Source organism: Tachyglossus aculeatus, chromosome X1, assembly GCF_015852505.1.
Source record: "Tachyglossus aculeatus isolate mTacAcu1 chromosome X1, mTacAcu1.pri, whole genome shotgun sequence".
NCBI classification, from domain to species: domain Eukaryota; kingdom Metazoa; phylum Chordata; class Mammalia; order Monotremata; family Tachyglossidae; genus Tachyglossus; species Tachyglossus aculeatus.
In genome coordinates, this window is record NC_052101.1 from 37,312,525 (window position 1) to 37,335,362 (window position 22,838).

Below are 22,838 nucleotides of genomic sequence, written 5' to 3' on the forward strand. Positions count from 1 at the left end.
GAGGGAGGGGAGGCTTATGGAGGGGGACCCGACGGGGAGGGAGGGTCCGCCCGAGTTCGCACCCGACGCGCTGAGGGGAGAGTGTGAACCTGAGGGGAAAAATGGACGCCGAAAGGAGGGCCGGGCCCTGCTGGTTGGGGCGGGAACGAGGAACGGATGGGCGAGGCCAGACGGGGCCCGGGGGCACCTCGAGTCACGGAGCGGGCCCGACGGACTGGAGCAGGCCCGAGGGTACCCCGAAAAATGGAGCAGGCCCGAGGGCACCCCGAAAAACAGAGCGGGCCCGAGGGCAGCCCGAGTGATGGAGCAGGCCTGAGGGCACCCCAAGTGATGGGGTAGGCCCGAGCGCACCCCGAGTGATGGAGCAGGCCCGAGGGTACCCCTAGAAATGGAGCAGACCCGAGGGCACCCCAAGTGATGGAGCAGGCCCGAGGGCACCCCGAGTGACTGGAGCAGGCCCGGGGTACCCCTAAAACGGAGCAGGCCCGAGGCCACCCCAAGTGATGGAGTAGGCTCAAGGGCACCCCGAGTGATGGAGCAGGGCCCGAGGGCACCCCGAGTGACTGGAGCGGGCCCGAGGGCACTCCGAAAAACGGGGCAGGCTCGAGGCCACCCCGAGTGACTGGAGCAGGCCCGAGGGCACCCCTAAAAACGGAGCAGGCCCGAGGGCAACCCAAGCGACGGAGCAGGGCAATCCAAATGACAGAGCAGGCCTGAGGGCACCCCGAATCACGGAGCAGGCTCGAGGCCACCCCAAGTGATGGAGGAGGCCCGAGGGCACCCCTAAAAACGGGGCAGGCCCGAGGGCAACACGAGCGACGGAGCAGGCCTGAGGGCACCCCGAATCATGGAGCAGTCCCGAGGGCACCCTGAGGGAATGGAGGAGGCCCGAGGGCACCCCAAATTACAGAAGCAGGCGCGAGGGCACTCCGAAAAACGGAGCAGGCTCGAGGGCACCCCGAGTAACAAAGCAGGGCTGAGGGCACCCCGAGTGCCAGAGCAGACCCCCGCCACCTCTGCCTGAGACAACAGTGCCCGCCGGCCCCACCGCCTCGCCTCGCCTCGCCTCGCCTCAGAAAGGCCTGGAAGTTGGGGCGGGGCCTGGCTCACCCCGCCTCATAGCGCCCCCCTCCGGTGGGGCGCCGGCAAACCGGAAGTGGCTTCCCAGCCCACGGGGCCTAGTGGGAGGAACTCGGGCCTCCACCTGAGGAGATGGCGGTTAGGCCCAGCTAAGCCACTGGCCCCCCTCATTCATTCATTCATTCATTCATTCAATCGTATTTATTGAGCGCTTACTGTGTGCAGAGCACTATACTAAGCGCTTGGGAAGTACAAGTCGGCAACATATAGAGCCGGTCCCTACCCAACAGCGGGCTCACAGTCGGTGATCATGGTCACTCACTTCTTGGTTTCCTCGTTTGTTAAATGGAGATAATGGGGGGTGGGTAAAGAAGCCACCCCACCCCCCTCAATAGCATAGAGAAGCAGCGTGGCTCAGTGGAAAGAGCACGGGCTTGGGAGCCGGAGGTCGTGGGTTCTAATCCCCACTCCGCCACTTGTCAGCTGGGTGACTTTGGGCAAGTCACGTAACTTCCCTGGGCCTCAGTGACCTCATCTGTAAAATGGGGATTAAAACTGTGAGCCCCACGTGGGACAACCTGATCACCTTGTATCCGCCCCCCCCCAGCACTTAGAACAGTGCTTTGCACCTAGTAAGCGCTTAACAAATGCCATAATCATTCAATCAATCAATCAATCAATCAATCGTATTTATTGAGCGCTTACTGTGTGCAGAGCACTGTACTAAGCGCTTGGGAAGTACAAGTTGGCAACACATAGAGACAATCCCTACCCAACAGCGGGCTCACAGTCTAGAAGGGGGAGACAGAGAACAAAACCAAACATACTAACAAAATAAAATAAATAGAATAGATATGTACAATCATGTTTATTTAGCGCTTACCCCCTCATCTTACCTCCTTCCCTTCCCCACAGCACCTGTTTATATGTATATATGTTTGTACATATTTATTACTCTATTTTACTTGTCCATATCTATTCTATTTATTTTATTTTGTTAGTATGTTTGGTTTTCTTCTCTGTCTCCCCCTTTTAGACTGTGAGCCCACTGTTGGGTAGGGACTGTCTCTATATGTTGCCAACTTGTACTTCCCAAGCACTTAGTACAGTGCTCTGCACACAGTAAGTGCTAAATAAATACGATTGATTGATTAAGCGCTTGGGAAGAACAAGTCGACTTTGGGCAAGTCACTTCACTTCTCTGGGCCTCAGTTACCACATCTGTAAAATGGGGATTAAGACTTTGAGCCCCCGCCATGGGACAACCTGATCACCTTGTAACCTCCCCAGCTCTTAATTCAGTGCTTTGCACATAGTAAGCAGTTCATTCATTCATTCAATCGTATTTATTGAGCGCTTACTGTGTGCGGAGCACTGTACTAAGCACTTGGGAAGTACAAGTTGGCAACATCTAGAGACGGTCCCTACCCAACAACGGGCTCACAGTCTAGAAGAGGGAGACAGACAACAAAACAAACATATTAACGAAATGGTAATCAGGACTAACAGAACTGTATTTGTGTTTTTCAAGTTGGAAGCTATATTACTTCCATCGTTATTATTATTACAAGTCGGCAACATATAGCTTATATGGTGTAGTGGGGTGCTAAAGGAGTCAGGCATGATCCAACCATTATCTGTCTACTTTGGTCCACCCTGTCACTTTAACCTTTAAGGTTCTGGAAGGGGAAACTAATCACCCCTCAGAACCCCCTCCCCAGCTCCAGGATGTTAATTACTAACCCGGATAAATCAGTCAGCACAATGATAAAGGGAAGAGTTGGGTAGGGAGGCAGGAGCCAAAATGGTCGAGAAAATCCTGGCAGCAGGAAGAGAGATCAGGCCTCGGGAGGCTTCCAGAATGAAGGGAAGCAGCATGGTTCGGTGGAAAGAGCCCGGGCTTTGGAGTCAGAGGTCATGGGTTCATATCCCAGCTCCGCCAACTGTCAGCTGTGTGACTTTGGGCAAGTCACTTAATTTCTCTGGGCCTCAGTTACCTCATCTGTAAAATGGGGATTAAAACTGGGAGCCCCCGTTGGGACAACCTGATCACCTTGTAACCTCCCCAGCGCTTAGAACAGTGCTTTGCACATAGTAAGCGCTTAACAAATATTAAAAAAAAAAAAAGGGAGTTACCTCTTGGTAAGGTAGAGTCCGGCAAAAGGCCCCCAGAGGAGGTACCCAAAAAGGAGCTGATAAGGGGTATAAACACTGTTTCACGGGTGAGAGAGCCTCTGATTTTAGATTAAGAAAAAATGCAAGTCGATTCCTGGATCTGGTTTAGGATTTTCTTGTCTACCATGTGGGCACCTAGGACCCTGGTGGTAAATCTGGGTGCCTGGTCATGTGATTTTAGCTACCACACTGGTCTGGAGTCCTATTAAGAACAGAAAAACTCCGGGTCATTTGGCCCCAGCCCTGAACACCCCCAGTCGAACTCCCTCCCCGCGTCTCTGAGAAATACTGGGGTCGAAGCAGATGGGGACCATAAATCCACAACAGGAAACCAGGACGCAGGGAGATGGGTAGGGAATATTGGAAGGTGGCATTTCAGGGAGGGAGATAGTTAAGACACTAGAGCTTCTGGGACTATCTGAACTCCTGATCAGGGCGAGGATAGCTGTACTTTGAGGCCACTGTCTCCTTCCTGCCTTACCGACATAACAGACCAGTCGCAGAGACCTACCCCAGTCCCCTCAATGGGAGATGGAAAGCTTCAGACAGAGATGGGGAAGGGGCTGCCATTGAAGTGAAATCTTGGGCCTAGAGGGGATGGAGAAGAAGTTGAGACAAAAACCAGGAAGGTGGTGGGGAGAAAGGTCAAAGTGTGTCAGTCGACCCAAAGGCAGTCTGAACTTACAACCCAGAGAGACTTCCTCTGTAGGTTGGACTTGCCCAGGACTACTAAAAGAGGGAAGAGGATGTAGACTGCTGAGCAAGTAGGGGATTTACAGGAGAGACATGTAGACTGTAGCAGAAACAAGGACCAGGGTACAGCTCCCTGTGAAAATCCTGGGACCTTCAGAACAGCCCTAGAAATGGCAGCTGCTTTCAAGGCCTGTCTCTCCTGTCTGCCAGGAGGTACATCTGGGCAGCTCCTTACAGTCCCCAGCACCCCTGGCTCCAGTCCCTTCAGAGCCTGGAGTTGCTCCCCCAGCTCCCAGCTCAATGCCAGCTACATCTGTGCCTCATTTTGCCCAGGTGGGAGGTGCAGGGGAGAACGAAGTCATCTTTTCGGAGCCAGTTTTTTCCATCATCATTTCTCGGTGAGGCCCTTGCCTTAATGCTGCTAGTTCCTGGGGCTGGATGAGCTTGCCAAGCAGTCTTTATCCTGGGATGGGGAACAGCAGAGTCTCTTGGCAGTAATAGGAGAAGGTCTCCCTCCACCCTCCTGGTCGCTGACAGGATGGAGTAGAAAGGCTAACAAGCAGTTATAACGGTAAAAAATGTATCAGGGAAGAGGGACAGGTCTGGCGCTGCATGGGAGGGACCCAGCAACTTTGGTCACAATCAGGAGGGTCTCTGTAAGGGTGAGGAAGCCATCATTCTTTGCCTTTTCCCTTGGAACAGGGCCATGTTTTTTGTTTTTTTAAAAAAATCTGACGCTGGTGAGGCCATCTGGTTCAAGATCTGCCAGCTGCTTCCCAGGGTTCATGGTTACCATCAACACTAGTTGTGCATTTTCCATCTAAAGCATTCTCTCTTCTTCTGGAGGCTTTCCCACCATTCTCCATTGCACCTAGTTCTGGCTGAAGCCCCCAGTTCTTCAGTGTGTAACTTCCCCTCTATTGTTGGGGGAAAGGGAGTGTGGGGGTCCCAGTTCTTCCCATTCAACCTGGTGGATACTGAGACACAAAGATCACTTCTCTAGGGATCGGCAGTCGGTCTCCCAGAAGCGGAAGGGGATGAGTGATGCTGAGGCGACAGTGGAAAATGAGAGCCGAGGAACCCAGTCACTGAGAAACTGAACACCGCTTTTGGAAGCCATTTAATGAACACAGGTGGCCTGTGGGAAGCCTGGCCAGTCTGTTGGGATCGGCCCTTCTCCTCTCTTCTGTTGGGGGTCCCTTTGGGAAGAATGGAGCCAGTTTACCCCTTGGTTGGCCTTAGAGAATGGAAGTGCTTACCGCCTGCAGGAGCTGACCCTGTGGGTCATGTGGGGAGTGTGGCAGATTAAGATTATCCAGTAGGCATAAAGACATAAGCCTACACGTTGTCAGATCGACAAGGTCAAAGGGGAACGCGGCACCCCCAGAGCGAGGTCTGTCCCTGCCCTGTGAGCCCAGTCTGGAAGGCGCCTGGGACCAGGGCTAAAGCTGACCAGGATGACCAGGATTCTGCAGGATCCCCAGTCCGGCAGCCTTCCCTGTCTCCTGGGGGAAGCATCCTTCACTTCTCAATCCGGCAGAGCAAACGGGCCTCGAAAATCCCTTGGACCACTCCTCCTGCCTCCAATCATAATGCCCTTCTGGATGAACGTGCAAGTCGAAGGAACCCAGTGGCTCCTGAGAAGGCCAAGTGGCCAGCCTCTGTGCCGGGCTTTGGAGTGAGCAATCCGTGTCTGGGCCGTGACAAGAGAGACCCCTTCCCTGCCGGCCCTGGCGGCCAGAGAGTCCAGGTCTTGGAGTTGTTCTGCCCCATTTTTACCTGACCCCACGGTGAAACCATTTGTGCCCATTGAAGTCCGCCTGGTGTTGTAGCGGCTGCCACCCCAGCGGGGTACACTCTCCAGCCTGCCATCCTCTCGGCCCCCTCCCCGTCTCTTGGCTCAAACGACTCCGTTGCGCATGGGGTGAGTCCGCACGCGGTAGATGATGACGGCGGTGGCTGGGCAGAGCACCAGGGAGGTCATAACCAGGATGGTGGCCAGAATGATGAGGACGATGACCCACACGTCCAAGATGTGCTTGGGCAGCGCAACTTCAGCTGGGGTGACCCCTCCACTGGCTCCCTCCATGTCGCTTCTCCCTGCGGAGGACAGGATAGAGTTACTCCTCAGAGGTCCCACCGCCACCCTTTCTCTGTGGGATGCTGGCAGAGGCCCTCCCCCAGAACAGCAATCCCTTCCCCCAAGGGCACTCTTCCACTGACATCTCTGGATTGATATCTTCTCTCCCATTTTTAATTGAATGGTATCATTTAAGCACTTCCTATGTGCCAGGCACTGAATTAAGTGCTAGTAAAACAGGTTAAATCACCGCTCTTCCTCCCTCTTAAATTGTAAGCGCCCGCTGTTGGGTAGGGACCGCCTCTATATGTTGCCAACTTGTACTTCCCAAGCGCTTAGTACAGTGCTCTGCACACAGTAAGCGCTCAATAAATGCAATTGAATGAATGGGATAGATTAGGTTGGAATCAGTCACTGTCCCACATGGGGCTCGCAGTCTAAGTAGAAGAATCTGTCTGGGTACAGGGTGGGGCCCGGTCATGAGTGTGTGCATCAGGTGGGACGCAGGGTGAGTACAACTATGATGCGAGGGGGATGTGGAGTGAGGACTACGACCCCTCCTCACTGTGGGGATTCTGCAAGAATGTAATCCGAGGATAATGGGGCATCTGAGTGCACTGAAATGGCTTAGTTTTTGCTGGACCAGGGACTCCATTGAGCTCCAGACGTGACGTTCCCCAGCCTGAATTCATGCCGGCACTGGGAATCCTAGAAAATGGAGGTCCAAGGGAAAGGAGTGCGTTGTGATTCATTCAATCGTATTTATTGAGCGCTTACTGTGTGCAGAGCGCTTGGGAAGTACAAGTTGGCAACATATAGAGACGATCCCTACCCAACAGTGGGCTCACAGTCTTGCATCCCGGAACCAAAAAAACATGGATGAAGAGGGCGGGGAGAAGAGAGGAAGCAGGAGGTTTAAGAGGGGGTACTTGCGGTTCATTCATTCAATCGTATTGAGCGCTTACTGTATGCAGATCACTGTACTAAGCGCTTGGGAAGTACAAGTTGGCAACATATAGAGACGGTCCCTACCCAACAACGGGCTCACAGTCTTGATAGCACTGAGATCTGGAAAGTCTAGGCAAGGGACCCCCATAAAGGCTTTTCTGACAAACTTCTTGAGACTAATTCGGCTTTTGTATTCTTTCCCAGTGCTTAAAACAGTGCTCTGCGTACAGTAAGTGCTGAATAAATATGATTACCAATCCTCTAGCAGCAAGAGCTCTTTGCTGATCTGAAGCTAGGAACTGTTTGGATTGTTTTGGCTTTAAGCACCTAGTATAGTAAGTGCTCAATAAATAACACTGATTGATTTTTCACCAGCAGACCTCAGCCAGCACAAAACAAGGCTCCAGACCATCCCTGCTCCAGCAAATGTTCCAACCTGCCCCTCTGTACTCGGGAGAATACAACAGAATTGGCAAACACGTTCCTTGCCCATGATGAGCTTACAGTCTGGAGGCCCAACTTGTACATCCCGAGCGCTTAGTACAGTGCTCTGCACACAGTAAGCGCTCAATAAATGCAATTGATTGATTGACAAGTCTAGGGTCTAGAGAGAAGTGGAGTAATCCCTTATATGAACTGACCATTTACTTCCAAGAGGTCCATCTCTTACTCTGCCCTAGAACGGGGCCCAGTTCTGTTGTATTGTATTCTCCCAAGTACTCAGTACAGTGTTGGACACATAGTAAGCACTCAATAAATGCCACTGATTGACGGAGAAGCCTTTTATGCCCTGTCCACTGCACACTGGAGGTAAATGGCACCGTTGGAGGGGTGGCTCTGAATACAGAGAGACTAGCAGAGCACACAGAAATAGAGCAGAGGTAACCTGTGCTCTCTGCCAGAGTGGACTGTCATTATTATTATTATTATCACTATCATATTATTCATTAAGCGCTTATGTGTCAAGCACTGTTCTAAGCACTGGAGTATATACAGATTAATCAGGTTGGACACACTCCCAACCCCACATGGGGATCACTAAATAATGAATCCCCATTTTTTCAGATGGGGAAACTGAGGCAGCGAGAAGTTAAGTGACTTTCCTAAGGTCACACAGCGGGCAACTGGCAGAGCTGAGATTAGAACCCAGGTCTTCTGGCTCCCAGGCCCAAGCTATTTCTTCTAGGCCACGCTGCTCTTTGGCTGTTGTTCTAAATCATCTGTCCCCCCTGGACTTTTCTCCTCAGTCTCCCTCTCTCTCTTGCCTCTGGTCTTGCTATCATTGGCTCTTAGTACAGTGCTCTGCACACAGTAAGCCCTCAATAAATACGAATGAATGAATGAATGAATGAAGCACTGGGGTATTACTATTACTCTATTTATTTATTATTACGCTGTTTATTATTACTGTATTTATTTATTATTATTCTATTTATTTATTATCACTCTATTTATTTATTATTACTCTATTTATCATTACTCTGTTCATTATTACTCTATTTATTATTAGTATATTTATTTATTATCACTCTATTATTACTCTATTTCTTATTACTCTATTATTACTCTATTTATTTATTTATTATTACTCTATTCATTTATTATTACTCTATTTATTTATTTCTTATTACATGTTTATTCTATTTATTTTATTTTATTAATATGTCTTGTTCTGTTCTCCGTCTCCCCCTTCCAGACTGTGAGCCCGCTGTTGGGTAGGGACCGTCTCTAGATGTTGCCAACTCGTACTTCCCAAGCACTTAGTACAGTGCTCTGCACACAGTAAGCTCTCAATAAATACGATTGAATGAATGAATGAAGTGCTGGGGTATTACTATTACTCTATTTATTTATTTTTTATTATGCTATTTATTTATTTATTTATTATTACTCGATTTATTATTACTATATTTATTTATCTTTACTCTATTATCACTCTATTTATTTATTTATTATTACTCTATTTGTTATTATTACTCTATTATTATTCCATTTATTATTACTCTATTTATTATTACTCTATTTTATTTGTACATGTTTATTCTATTTATTTTATTTTGTTAATATGTTTTGTTCTGTTCTCTGTCTCCCCCTTCTAGACTGTGAGCCCACTGTTGGGTCGGGACTGTCTCTACATGTTGCCAACTTGTACTTCCCAAGCGCTTAGTACAGTGCTCTGCACACTGTAAGCGCTCAATAAATACGATTGATTGATTGATTGAATGAATGAATTAGCAGGGAATGCACGTCTTCCAGATGGCTCTTCTGACCCGAACTCCTGGATGGCTATAAGCCGGGAAGAGGGCAGATCCGAAAGCAGCCGCATTCCATAACTACCCATAAAAACCTATTAGAAAATGCAGAAAAAAGGCATAAATTTCCAAGAAATAACTGGAGAGCTGGGAGTGAAGTAGGGTAAAGGCCAAAGCTGTGAATTGGTAGACTTGAATCATGAGGTAATGGAAAGCAGAGTCTGATCCGGCCCCTAAGATAAAGAGAATGCTATTAATAGCCTTTTTTTTAAAAGCCCAGATGAGCTCTTGAAGGTTGACGATGGGAACTTGAAGGTTGCATGTGGTCCATTTCTTCGGGAAAAGAAGTGTTTGGGTGCTTGCACTCTCATTCTGTAAAAAGAAAGGTTGCATGTGGTCCATTTCTTCAGGAAAAGAAGTTTTTTGGGTGCTTGCACTCTCATTCCGTAAAAAGAACGGAACCATCGGATGTTGGCTCTGGGCCTGTCTTGGATTAGCCCAAGTGCATGTATCATGCTGAGCAGGTCGAGCTCTTTTTTATGGTATTTGTCAAGGGCTTACTATGTGCCAGAAACTTCTTCTAAGCGCTGGGGTGGATACAAGCTAATCAGGTTGGACACAGTCCCTGTCCCAAAGGGGACTCAAAGTCATAATAATAATGGCATTTATTAAGCGCTTACTATGTGCGCAGCACCGTTCTAAGCGCTGGGGGGAAATACAAGATGATCAGGTTGTCCCACGAGGGCTCACAGTCTTCATCCCCATTTTACAGATGAGGGAACTGAGGCCCAGAGAAGTGAAGTGACTTGCCCAAAGTCACATAGCGGACAAGTGGCGGAGCTGGGATTCGAACCCCTGACCTCTGACTCCGAAGCCTGGGCTCTTTCCACTGAGCCACGCTGCTTCTTGCAAGTCAATTCGCTTATATATATGCCTCAGTTTCCTCATTTGTAAAATGGGCATCAATCAATCAATCGTATTTATTGAGCGCTTACTGTGTGCGGAGCACTGTACTAAGCGCTTGGGAAGTACAAGTTGGCAACATATAGAGACAGTCGCTACCCAACAGTGGGCTCACAGTCCATAACTGTTCTATCCCCCTATTTAGATTGTGAGCTCCCTGTGGGACAGGGACAGAGTCCAATCTGATTATCTGATTAGAGAAGCAGTGTGGCTCAGGGGAAAGAGCCTGGGCTTTGGAGTCAGAGGTCATGGGTTCAAATCCCAGCTCCGCCACTTATCAGCTGGGTGACTTTGGGCGAGTCACTTCACTTCTCTGGGCCTCAGTTACCTCATCTGTAAAATGGGGATGAAGACTGTGAGCGCCCTGTGGGACAACCTGATCACATTGTAACCTCCCCAGCGCTTAGAACAGTGCTTGGCACACAGTAAGTGTTTAATAAATGCCATTATTATTATTATTATTAAGAGAACCCTAGAGAAGCAGCGTGGACTGTGAGCCCACTGTTGGGTAGGGACTGTCTCTATATGTTGCCAATTTGTACTTCCCAAGCACTTAGTACAGTGCTCTGCACATAGTAAGCGCTCAATAAATACGATTGATGATGATGATGATGATGGTGGGAAGAGCCTGGATTTGGGAGTCAAAGGAAGTGGGTTCTAATCCCGGCTCCGTCACTCGTCTGCTGTGTGACCTTGGGCAAGTCACTTAACTTCTCTGTGCTTCAGTCACCTCATCTGTAAAATGGGGACTAAAAGTGTGAGCCCTGCATGAGACAACCTGATAACCTTGTATCTACCCTAGTGCTTAGAACAGCGCTTGGCGCATAGTAAGCACTTAACAAATACCATGATTATTATTATTATATTACTGTAATGGGGATTATTTTACAAAGGAGGTAATTGAGGCGCAGAGAAGTTAAATGACTTGCCCAAGGTCACACAGCAGACAAGTGATGGAGCAGGACTAGAACTCAGGTCCTCCTGACTCTCAGGCCCATCGTCTATCCATTAGGGCACACTGCTGTCCAGCAGCAGCAGCATCATCATCAATCGTATTTATTGAGCGCTTACTCTGTGCAGAGCACTGTACTAAGCGCTTGGGAAGTACAAATTGGCAACATATAGAGACAGTCCCTACCCAACAGTGGGTTCACAGTCTAAAAGCAGCGTCCTTTGGCTAGGCAAAGTCAGAGCCCACCAGTCCATGAGTGCCATGCCCCTCTGCTGCCTGAATGATGGAAAGGTGAGGAGGAAGCAGGAGAATTATAGATGCCTTGATTTACTTCTGTTGTATTTTCCCAAGTGCTCAGTACAGCGTGTCGCACCCGCAGGTATTCAGGAAACGAACACTACTCCTAATTTGGAAAGAAAGCCCTGTCTACTTTGATCGGTGCCCGAAAAACATGCCCAAAGAAACAAACTATTGTCTGCTGTGTGACCTTGGGCAAGTCACTTAACTTCTCTGAGCCTCAGTTAGCTCATCTGTAAAATGGGGATGAAGACCGTGAGCCCCACGTGGGACAACCTGATCACCTTGTACCCCCCTCCCCGGTGCTTAGAAGAGTGCTTTGCACATAGTAAGCGCGGCTCGGGGGAAAGAGCACGGGCTTGGGAGTCAGAGGTCATGGGTGCTAATCCCGGCTCTGCCATTTGTCAGCTGTGTGACTTTGGGCAAGTCACTTCACTTCTCTGTGCCTCAGTGACCTCATCTGTAAAATGGGGAGTAAGCCTGTGAGCCCCATGTGGGACAACCTGATTGCCTTGTATCCTCCCCAGCACTTAGAACAGTGCCTTGCACATAGTAAGCGCTTAACAAATACCATTATTATTATTAACAAATGCCATCATTATTGTATCCATTTATAAGCTCATCACATACTAATTCTAGGGGTATATGTGTCCCTTCACTTAGGATTGGAGACTTGCCGGGACTCAAAAATATCTTCAAAGATCACCTAATCCCTCCCCCATTTTCAAGCAGTCCATATTTTCAACGGAGGCCTCAGGGAAATGGCCCACATTCTCATCTCTAAGAACGTTGCTGCTTTGGTTATTATTACTCTAATTACTCTAATATTATTACTCTATAATATTATATATCATTATTATTACTCTTGTACATATTCTATTTATTTACTTTTGTTAGTATGTTTCGTTTTGTTGTCTGTCTCCCCCTTCTAGACTGTGAGCCCACAGTTGGGTAGGGACCGTCTCTATATGTTGCCAACTTGGACTTCCCAAGTGCTTAATACAGTGCTCTGCACACAGTAAGCACTCAATAAATGCGATTGATGATGATGATTTATTTATTTATTTTACTTGTACATACCTATTTTATTTATTTTATTTTGTCAATACGTTTGGTTTTGTTCTCTGTCTCCCCCTTTTAGACTGTGAGCCCACTGTTGGGTAGGGACCGTCTCTATGTGTTGCCAACTTGTACTTCCCAAGCGCTTAGTCCAGTGCTCTGCACACAGTAAGCGCTCAATAAATACGATTGAATGAATGAATGAATCTCTAGACAGTAGGCTCGTTGTGGGTAGGGTATATGCCTGCAACTCCACTGTATTGTACTTTCCCAAATGCTCAGTGCACACAGTAAGCACTCAGTAAATACCATTGATTGATTTTCAACCAGGGCATGAGTTTTTAACCTGAGCGGATCTCTGGAAAGACCGCCCAAACCTCCAGCAGTCTGGTAAGGAGTCACAACACTAACCTTAAACTGGTGCTGAGAAAACAACCACCCACAACACACTGGTGACGTGACTTCTGAGGTTTTTCTGGGAGCCCAGGTATTAAATAAACAACCTTTGCTGTTTTAGAAGGGACCTGAAACGTGTCCTTATCTGATTGCAGCTGCGGCGGACGGTTAACGTTTAGGAAACTGCTTGCGTCCGTCCTTGCAGCCCGAGTTCTTCATTGATGAAGAAGGCCATAAAGAGATGATTTCCTGATGACTCACTGGACTAGTTTTGAAGAGAGGGAGGAAAGTGACCGGAGACGCCAGTGTGGAGTTTGACCTAGTTATCCAAAGGAGGCAAAGATTGAATAGGTGTTGCCATTTAATCATTCTCAGAGACCGGCACGCTGAAAAGGCAGCTGCCACCCCCCTTTCATATGAGAGGAGGTACAGAGATTTGACTTCGCCCGGGGGGAGAGTTGCGTGGGACGTGGTGGCAACAGAGTGGAGTGGGCGGGAGAGGCAGCCGGAGCTTGTGGCACTTACTATGGGTTAGGCATTGTACTAAGCGCTGGGATAAATTCAGGATAATCAGGCGGACACGGTCTATGTCCCATGAGGGGCTCATGGAAGAGCAGGCAGCCTGTGGGAGCTTGGGGAAGAAGTGGCAGGGGAGGGGGGGAGACTTTTAGACTGTGAGCCCACTGTTGGGTGGGAACCGTCTCTATATGTTGCCAATTTGTACTTCCCAAGCGCTTAGTACAGTGCTCTGCACATAGTAAGCGCTCAATAAATACGATTGATGATGATGATGATATGACAGAACCATGTGAAGAGAAGCAGTGTGGCTTAGTGGAAAGAGCACGGGCCCAGGAGTCGGAGAGCCTGAGTTCTCACTCTACCTCCACCGACTCTGTTGTGTGACCTTGGACGAGTCACTTAACTTCTCTGAACCTCAGGTACCTCGCCTCTAATCCCAGCTCTGCCACGTGCCTGTTGTGCGACCGTGGGCAAGTCACTTAACTTGTCTGCCCCTTAGTTACCTCACCTGTAGACGGGGATTAAGACTGGGAGCCCCTGATGGGACATAGACTGTGTCCAACCTGATTATCTTTTATCTGCCCCAGTGCTTAGTACAATGCCTGGCGCATACCAAGTGCTTAAAAAGAAGCAGCGTGGCTCAGTGGAAAGAGCCCGGGCTTTGGAGTCAGAGGTTGCGGGTTCAAATCCCGGCTTTGCCACTTGTCAGCTGTGTGACTTTGGGCACTTCTCTGGGCCTCTGTTAACTCATCTGTAAAATTGGGATTAGGACTGTGAGCCCGCCGTGGGACAACCTGATCACCTTGTAACCTTTTCAGCGCTTAGAACAGTGCTTTGCACATAGTAAGCGCTTAATAAATATCATTATTATTATTATTATAAAAAATACCATTAAAAAAAGAGTGCCAGAGTAGACAGCTGGCTCCCTAAATTCAGGTCTTTCTCCCTAACCCCCTTCCTCCTCTCAGCTCCCCACAGCAGCGGCTCCAGGCCTTTCTTCTAGTGTTGTTTTTTTGTGGCCAGAAGCCAGGGCCTGTCTTTTAGACTGTGAGCCCACTGTTGGGTAGGGACTGTCTCTATATGTTGCCAATTTGTACTTCCCAAGCGCTTAGTACAGTGCTCTGCACATAGTAAGCGCTCAATAAATACGATTGATGATGATGATGATGATTAACAACGTAGCCAAGTGTCAGGCTGATGAACTTGTGACCTGTAGGTAATGGGACCAACTGTGGTTCTCAGAAAGGAAGAACCAAAATTTCCCATGAAAGAGCAGCGTTACACACCTCACATGAATGCCTCCTGTCTCTTGTCGTTTTGTTTTCGGTGAGACATTAGCTCATCGTGGGCAGGGAATGTGTTTATCGTTGTGTTGTAGTCTCCCAAACACTTCAGTACAGTGCACCGCACACGGTAATCACTCACTAACTCCCATTGATGATGATGACCCAGAAGGCTGTGTGTTCTAATCCTGGCTCTGCCACTTGTCTGCTGGGTGACCCTGGGCAAGTCATTTCATTTGTCTGTGCTTGTTACCTCACCTGTAAAATCAGTCAATCAATCGTATTTATTGAGCGCTTACTGTGTGCAGAGCACTGTTGTAAGCGCTGGGGTGGTTACAAGGTGATCAGGTTGTCCCACGGGGGGCTCACAGTTTTAATCCCCATTTTACAGATGAGGGAACGGAGGCACAGAGAAGCGAAGTGACTTTCCCAAAGTCACACAGCTGACAGTTGGAGGAGCCGGGATTTGAACCCATGATGACTCCAAAGCCTGTGCTCTTTCCACTGAGCCACACTTGAAAATGGGGATTGAGACAGTGAGCTCCATGTGGAACAGCAATTGTATCCAATCTGATTTGCCTGTATACACGCCAGCGCTTAGTACAGTGCCTGGCGCATAGTAAGGGCTTAACAAATACCACAATTATTACGATGATGAGGATGATGATTAGGGCAAGCAATGGGACTTGGGACCACACCTGCCCTCTGTGGTGCTGATACCACTCTGTGATGGGACTGAGAGTAGTGGAAGAGAGATTTCTGGCTACTAGTGCTGAGGGACACTTGAAGCCGGGGTTGGTCCCTGGGGGTGTGTGGGTCAGTGTGTTGGACTAGGACCAAGGTGGGAGTGCGAGGAGGGTAAAAGTCTGAAGGGGCTCCCAGGAGATTCCCTGCTGGCCATGGCTTCCTCCCCAACACTCCTGGCAAACTCTGGATAGAGCAGCCCAATCTCTCCTTTCTCCCCCATCCTCCGCTGCCTCGGGCAAGATTAACTCTGCGGGAGGGATGGGGTCCAGGGCAGATCAGAGCATCACCAGGAAGGGGGGGGGGGCAGCAGCAATGGCAGCACCCTCCCTCTTCTGCCCTGCCTTGTCCTCACTCTCAGCGTCAAGGCTGTCCATCCCTTCACCCCCTCCTACCTCACCTCCCTTCTCTCCTTCTCCAGCCCAGCCCGCACCCTCTGCTCCTCTGTCACTAACCTCCTCACTGTACCTCGCTCTCGCCTGTCCCGCCATCTACCACCAGCCCACATCATCCCCCTGGCCTGGAATGCCCTCTCTCCACACATCCACCAAGCTAGCTCTCTTCCTCCCTTCAAATCCCTACTGAGAGCTCACCTCCTCCAGGAGGCCTTCCCAGACTGAGCCCCCCTTTTCCTCTCCTCCTCCCCATCACCACCCGCCCTACCTCCTTCCCCTCTCCACAGCACCTGTACATATATTTGCACAGATTTATCATTCATTCAATCATATTTATTGAGCGCTTTCTGTGTGCAGAGCACTGTACTAAGCGCTTGGGAAGTACAAGTTGGCAACATATAGAGACAGTCCCTACCCAACAGCCGGCTCATCACTCTATTTACTTGTACAAATTTACTGTTCTATTTATTGTTAATGATGTGCATCTTCTAGACTGTGAGCCCGCTGTTGGGTAGGGACCATCTCTATATGTTGCCAACTTGTACATCCCAAGCTCTTAGTACAGTGCTCTGCACACAGTAAGCGCTCAATAAATACGATTGAATGAATGAATTTAGCTTTAATTCTATTTGTTCTGAAGACTTGACACCCGTCCACGTGTTTTGTTTTGTTGTCCGTCTCCCCCTTCTAGACTGTGAGCCCGCTTTTGGGTAGGGACCGTCTCTATATGTTGCCGACTTGTACTTCCCAAGTGCTTAGTACAGTGCTCTGCACACAGTAAGTGCTCAATAAATACGATTGAATGAATGAATGAATGAATGAATGTCCCTTCCAGTCATCCTGGGGCCCTGGCTCAGGCTTCCTCAACAAGCTGGACTCCAAGCAGTTGCCTTTGTGTGGGAGCAACAGTCGGAGGGCGGGCAGAACAGGGAGGTACCAGGGACCTGTGGGCCCAGCTTGTGATGTTCCTCCTGTCTTTGGCTGAACCTGCTTGCTAGAAGGGGTGCCCCCCTCCCAGTTTTGGGGGCCAATTGGGCCTTTTCTAGGGATGAACTCTCCACCCCATCTTCAGGCACATGACTCAAAGAGTTTGTGCCCCTTGACCTCCTCTCAGTGAGGAACATAGCCCACCCTTGAGGATCAAACCTTTCAAGTGTAGTGGAAAAGTCCCGATTCTACCCTCCCAATAGGTTGACGAGGCAGGATTGTGCGGGACGGTGTTGGGGTCAAGGGGAGAAGGGAGCAGAAAAGTGGGGACACTTCGCTCCTCACTCAGAGCTCTTATGGGGAATACAATCAAGCATTCATTCATTCAATCGTATTTATTGAGCGCTTACTGTGTGCAGAGCACTGTACTAATTCGGCAACAGAATGCAGACCAAGCTACGCGGAGGGGTGTGTGTGTCATTCCTTTAGTTACCAAGTCCCTTTGTGGCTTTCCGATCATCACTTTTAACTGCCTGCTGTAAGGCGAAGGGGTGATGGGAGCAGAGGGCGTCGCTGGTTAGTGTCAGAAATGATCAGAGTGGGATTGCCTTCCACCAGCTCTCCTGGGCCAAATTCACAATCTGGTTCCTGGCTACTGGGCCCCATCATCACTCTCCCTGTTCACAGAAAAGGGCACTGAAGCCATATGTGAGGTGAAGGAACATCACCTACCAGCTGCTGAGAGAAGAACGTTGACAAATTTCAGTGTTTGTCCCTGCTAAAGTGTTATTGATTTTTCTGCATTTGCCATTTATGATGGCCCAGGGCAAGAAGTGCCGAAAAAGCTGGGGAAAATGGGATATATGTTTTTTCTAATTACCTGGAATTGATTACCACTTGCTCACGTCCTCTCTCTGACCTGGAACTCCCTCCTGCTTCGGATCTGACAGACCACCACTCTCCCCTCCTTCAAAGCTCTCCTAAAATAACATCTCTCATTTCCCCTATCCTCCCTACCCTCTGCATCGCCTGAGCACTCTATCTGTACACCTTAAGCCCTTGATATTCACCGCCCGTTCAGCAGCATAGCACTTATGGATATATCCTTATACGCTGCCATGTCTCCTATCAGTAATTTATTTTAATGTCTCTCTCCCCATCTAACCTGTAAGCTCCTTGTGGGCAGATGTCATGCCTACAAATGGTATTATACTGTACTTCCCAAGTACAGTACTCTGCACACAGTAAGTGCTCAATAAATACCATTGATTTAGACTGTGAGCCCACTGCTGGGTAGGGACTATCTCTATATGTTACCAACTTGTACTTCCCAAGTGCTTAGTACAGTGCTCTGCACACAGTAAGCGCTCAATAAATACGATTGATGATGATGATTGATTGATTGGTTGATTAGTCGATCATAGGCTATTCCAGACAGCTCTAGTTTCACTCCAGGTGACTCCTCTCTCTTTCAAGGTGCCCGCTCTGCCCTTGGTATCTGCCAAGACTTCAGTGTGGTCCTTTAGGGTATTGAGATGGAAAAACACTGGGATGGTTCCCATCGATCCGAATGCAGAGACAGCTACACAAGACGGCCCTCACAAAGCTTGACAAACCCGACCACAGCATCTCAGGAGCCTGCGGGCGACCTGCAAGATGAGCAAGGCTGAGCCGAGTGAGCACTGGCCCCCAGAAACCGGCATCTTCCGTGGTTACCGCTGCTATTTCACGGCCCACAGACGGGGCTGCAGCGCGCCGGCCTAGCAAAGTTGCAAGTCTCCATCAGACTTTTTCCCAGGGGATCAGAAGGATATCACAGGTCTGATGCGGTCCTGGGAGACCCGGCCTTGTTTAGTGATATTCCTGGGGAGTCAATCAATGGTATTTATTGAGCACTCCCTGTGTGCTGTAAACTGTGCCGAGCGCTTGGGAGAGTACAATATAACAGAGTTGTTAGATACGGTCCTTGCCCATGACGAATGGGCCAAACTGAGGTTTGGGTCTGCTCTGGAACAAAGCCAGGGGTTTGGTTCCGTATGAAATCTGTTCCTAGAATCTCAATATTAACATGGGCCCACCCCAGTTCCTGGGAATGAGTGTGGGGGCCTTCCAGATACTCCAGCGCCGTTCTAGACTAGATCGCTGTCCTGAGCCCTTCCTGATTCATTCATTCAATCGTATTGAGTGCTTACTGTGTGCAGAGCAGTGTACTAAGCGCTTGGGAAGTACGAGTTGGGAACATATAGAGACGGCCCCTACCCAACAGTGGGCTCACAGTCTAGAAGGGGGAGACAGAGAACAAAACAAAACATATTAACAAAATAAAATAGATAGAACAAATATGTACAAATAAAATAAATAAATAAATAGAGTAAAAAATATGTACAAACATATATACATATATACAGGTGCTGTGGGGAGGGGAAGGAGGTCTAGTGGCTAGACCATGGGCTTGGGAGTCGGAAGTCCTAGGTTTTAATCCCGGCTCTGCCACTTTTCTCTTGTGTCACTTTGGGCAAGTCACTTCACTTCTCTGTACTTCAATTTCCTCATCTATAAGCTTGCTGTGGACGAGGAATGTGCCTGTTTGCTATTATACTGTACTCTCCCAAACGCTCAGTATAGTGTTGCACACACAGTAAGTGCTCAATAAATACGATCGAATAGAAATCCAATACCTGTACTCCCTCCTACTTAGATTGTGAGTCCCACATGTATCTACCCCAGCACTTAATCCAGTGCTTGACGTATAGAAAGCACTTAACCAAAACCACAGTTATTTTTATTTTTATTATTATCAGAGAAGCAGCATGGCTCAGTGGAAAGAGCCTGATTTAAATCAACCCCCTTCACGCTGGGGGCCAGACCAGACCAGCCTCCTGGGGTGAGGGAACAAGGCACACCATCCCTCCCTAGCCATTTACCTGTTGACATTTAATGTTTGGTCAAACTCTAACTCCCAGGCTCTGCCCTGGAAGGACCTCCATTTTAAACCACCAAATACAGATGGGCAGGAACACAGGAGAAAGTACGGATATGTGAGGTATTTTTATTTCATTTATTTTAAGAAGGCCCGGTTTTGTCAGGAAGTTCAACCCGGGGGAGAAGGAGGAAATGGCTAGGGGAGGGAGGAGGGGCTCAAGAGGAGAGGGCTGTAACAAAGAGGGAGAAAGAAGGGACGTACTGAACAGACTTAGGGTAGGGGAGAAGCCAGAACTGCCTTCAAGATTGAGACTGTGAGTCAATTGCCGGGAAGGGCTGTGATTTTCTGCTTTACAGAGTTACCAGGATTTGATTCCTAGCTACTTCTTTGTTCTCTGTTTTCTCTCCACCTGGCTCCGTCACATTAGGTCGTATTCATTCATTCAATCGTATTTATTGAGCGCTTACTGTGTGCAGAGCACTGTACTGAGCGCTTGGGAAGTACGAGTTATATGCCACACTGGGTCTTTTGGCATGAGCTCTCTGTGGGCAGGGAACGTGTCTACCAACTGTGTACTCTCCCAAGCGCGTTGTACAGTGCTCTGCACACAGTAACTGCTCAAAAAATACCATTTATTGTTAAGAGTCAGCCTGGATCCTGATGCTCTGTTACCCATGTTTGATATCGGCGGACAAGCCGATTAAAGATCAGGTGCCCCAGGTGGATAGCAGTGCTTTGCACGTAGTAAGCGCTTAATAAATGTCATCATTATTATTATTACAGCATATCTATTTATGAAAAAGAAGTTGGAAAAGGAGAAGGGAGAATGTTTTGGGGGTTGTACAGTACTTTGCACACAATAAGCACTCAGTAAACACAATTGAATGAATGAATGCCTCCTCTGCCAGTCACTGTCAGTGCCCTGACTCGGCAGGGAGACTTGAAGTCTGACTGTTGTTGTGTTTTAATGGTATTTAAGCACTTATTATGTGCCAGGTACCGTTTTAAGTGCTGGGGTAAATACAAGCTAATTAAGTAGAACGCAATTCATGTCCCATATAGGGCTCACGGTATTAGCCCCCATTTTAAAAATGAGAGAACGAAAGCCCGGGGAAGTGAACTGACTTACTGAAGTTCACACCGCAGACAAGCGGCGGAGCCGGAATTAGAACTCAGGTCCTCCCGACTCCGAGGCCCGTGCTCTATCCACTAGTCACGCTGCTTCCGATCGTCACAGACTCACACATCCTCCAGCTCCATCCTCATTATGATCTCAGGGGTCGGTCTTACTCTTACATCGCTCGCCCCAACCCAGTATTTCAGTCACAAGACTCAAGGGAAATCCCACAGCCTGCGGGGCAGGGTGTCAAAGCCGGAATGATAAATCCAGCCGCGCAAACTGCTGTTTTGGGGTTTTGCCTGGCACCAGTCCCAGAAGGAAGTCCAGGGCACACCCAGGGTGCCAGCTCTTCACAGAGACGCTCCCTGAAGAGCTCCTGCTTTTCAAATAGGTGGTGACCCAAAGCTGGGCTTGCCTTTCCTGAACCCCGTCACCCCTTCCCCGCTGCTCTGTAGGTTCTCGCAACTGGCTGCACTGTACCAGGCGATGTTTTTGTGGCCCACTGTCCCCACGAGACCTTGCTATAACCAAAGCGCTCCCTCTCAGCGATTGGAGATGGGTGCCCAGCAGGGAGGAGAGGATCGAGGGTTCTGCCAGGGGGTGAGGCTGCCCAGAAGGAGGAGCGGCCAGACAACGCCGAGTCTGACCGGACAGGAGGGTGGTCAGTCCCTAGCGCCAGGGAAATAAACAAGCCACCAAGTTACTCTCCCAGGGGCTTTACCCCGGCTAGAGCCAAGATCTTGGCCTCCTCAAGACAGCAGGAGAGGAAAGGGGAAACTGGCCTCAGGAAGAAGGGAAATACCACGTTAAGAAAATGGGGAAGTTGGATAGAAAGCAACTCCCCCGTTTTCTCCCCTTTCCCCCCCACCATGTCCTGAGAGTACCTTATCTCAACCAATTTACATGCATACTTTGTCTTTCTCTTGTTGCTTTCTCCTCTCTTCTCACTTTCCTCCCCTCTCTCTCCTTCCTCTCTTCTCTGTACTCTTATCTCTCCAATGTTCCCTTTCGTCTCTTCTTTCTTCTGTCCTTTCTCCTTCCTCTCTTCTCTGTCCTCTTTTTCCTATCTTCTCTCTCCTCCTTTCTTTCTACTTCCTCTTTTCTCTCTTCTGTCTCTTCCTTTCTCTGTCCTCCCCCTTCTTCCTCTTTTCTCTCTCTCCTCTCCTCTTTCTCTCCTCTCTTCTCTGATCTCTCCTCTCTTTCCTTCTTTTCTCTCCTCCCTCTCTCTCCTCCCTCTCGTCTTCCTCTCTCTTCTCCCTCCTCTCCCCCCTTCCTCCCTCTTCTCTCTCTCCATCTCTCTGACTCATTTGGAGAAAGCAGCTAGTTGCTGTGGAAAGGAGAGTCCAGAGAAGTGCACGCTGAATGGGAGAGCACTGAATCGGGACTTTTCCCGCCCCCGATCAAACCTGGGACTGAATTTCCCCCCTCCACCGCGAATTAGGGAGATGATACAAAATACGGACACTAAGGGGTCAACAAGCCAGCAGCCTCAGCAAGAGAACAAACAGCATTACTACGGAAAAGATAAGAGGAGGGTGGAGAGGAAGTTTTCGAAAGAAACCCCTACACGTTTGGATGAGTCCCCCCAACTCTGGGCCTAGCATTATTGGGAAGTTTCACCCCCTCCATCCTCTCCTCCAGGGCTCTCTGCCTCACTTGGATTTAGAAGCCAAGCATCTCGGGGATCGGGAGGAGAGGGAGACCTTAATATCCCCCCTAGTAAACACCGTCCCCCATCCACTGAGCATTAAAAATGTATCGCAAAGCAACAGTACCTGGTTCTTCCTTGTCAGGAGGTTTAAAAGCTCCCCTTGCTGAGACAGTGGTGGTTGGCGAGGGCGGAAAGTGGTCGCGCAGCCTATTTCCCTAGAGCCGGGCCAGCTGTCAGGATCGAACAGGCCACCGAGCAGGCCGGGGTGGAAAGGATGGGAAGGGACCGCGTCTCTCTTTGGGATGGGAGTCCGATCTTCTGTCCCGGGTCGTCCTCCGGCCCTGCCACTTCCCCTCCCTCGGGGGCCTGAGGTTGGAGCTC

At 49.1% G+C, this 22,838-nt stretch overlaps 1 protein-coding gene across 1 annotated transcript; it reads right to left on the reverse strand.

Moving 5' to 3' along the window:
- Nucleotides 1-3,200: 3,200 nt before the first annotated feature.
- SMIM3 (small integral membrane protein 3) lies at nucleotides 3,201-22,838 on the reverse strand. The gene is made up of 2 exons (XM_038772823.1): nucleotides 22,582-22,838; nucleotides 3,201-6,048 (listed from the first exon to the last, which is right to left on the reverse strand). The coding sequence occupies exon 2, from the start codon at nucleotides 6,035-6,037 to the stop codon at nucleotides 5,849-5,851; it is 189 nt and encodes a 62-aa protein (XP_038628751.1). The 5' UTR covers nucleotides 6,038-6,048; nucleotides 22,582-22,838; the 3' UTR covers nucleotides 3,201-5,848.

What these genes read in the sequence shown, in the direction of transcription:
- SMIM3 (XM_038772823.1), bottom strand. Translation starts at nt 6,037, where the DNA reads ATGGAGGGAGCCAGTGGAGGGGTCACCCCAGCTGAAGTTGCGCTGCCC.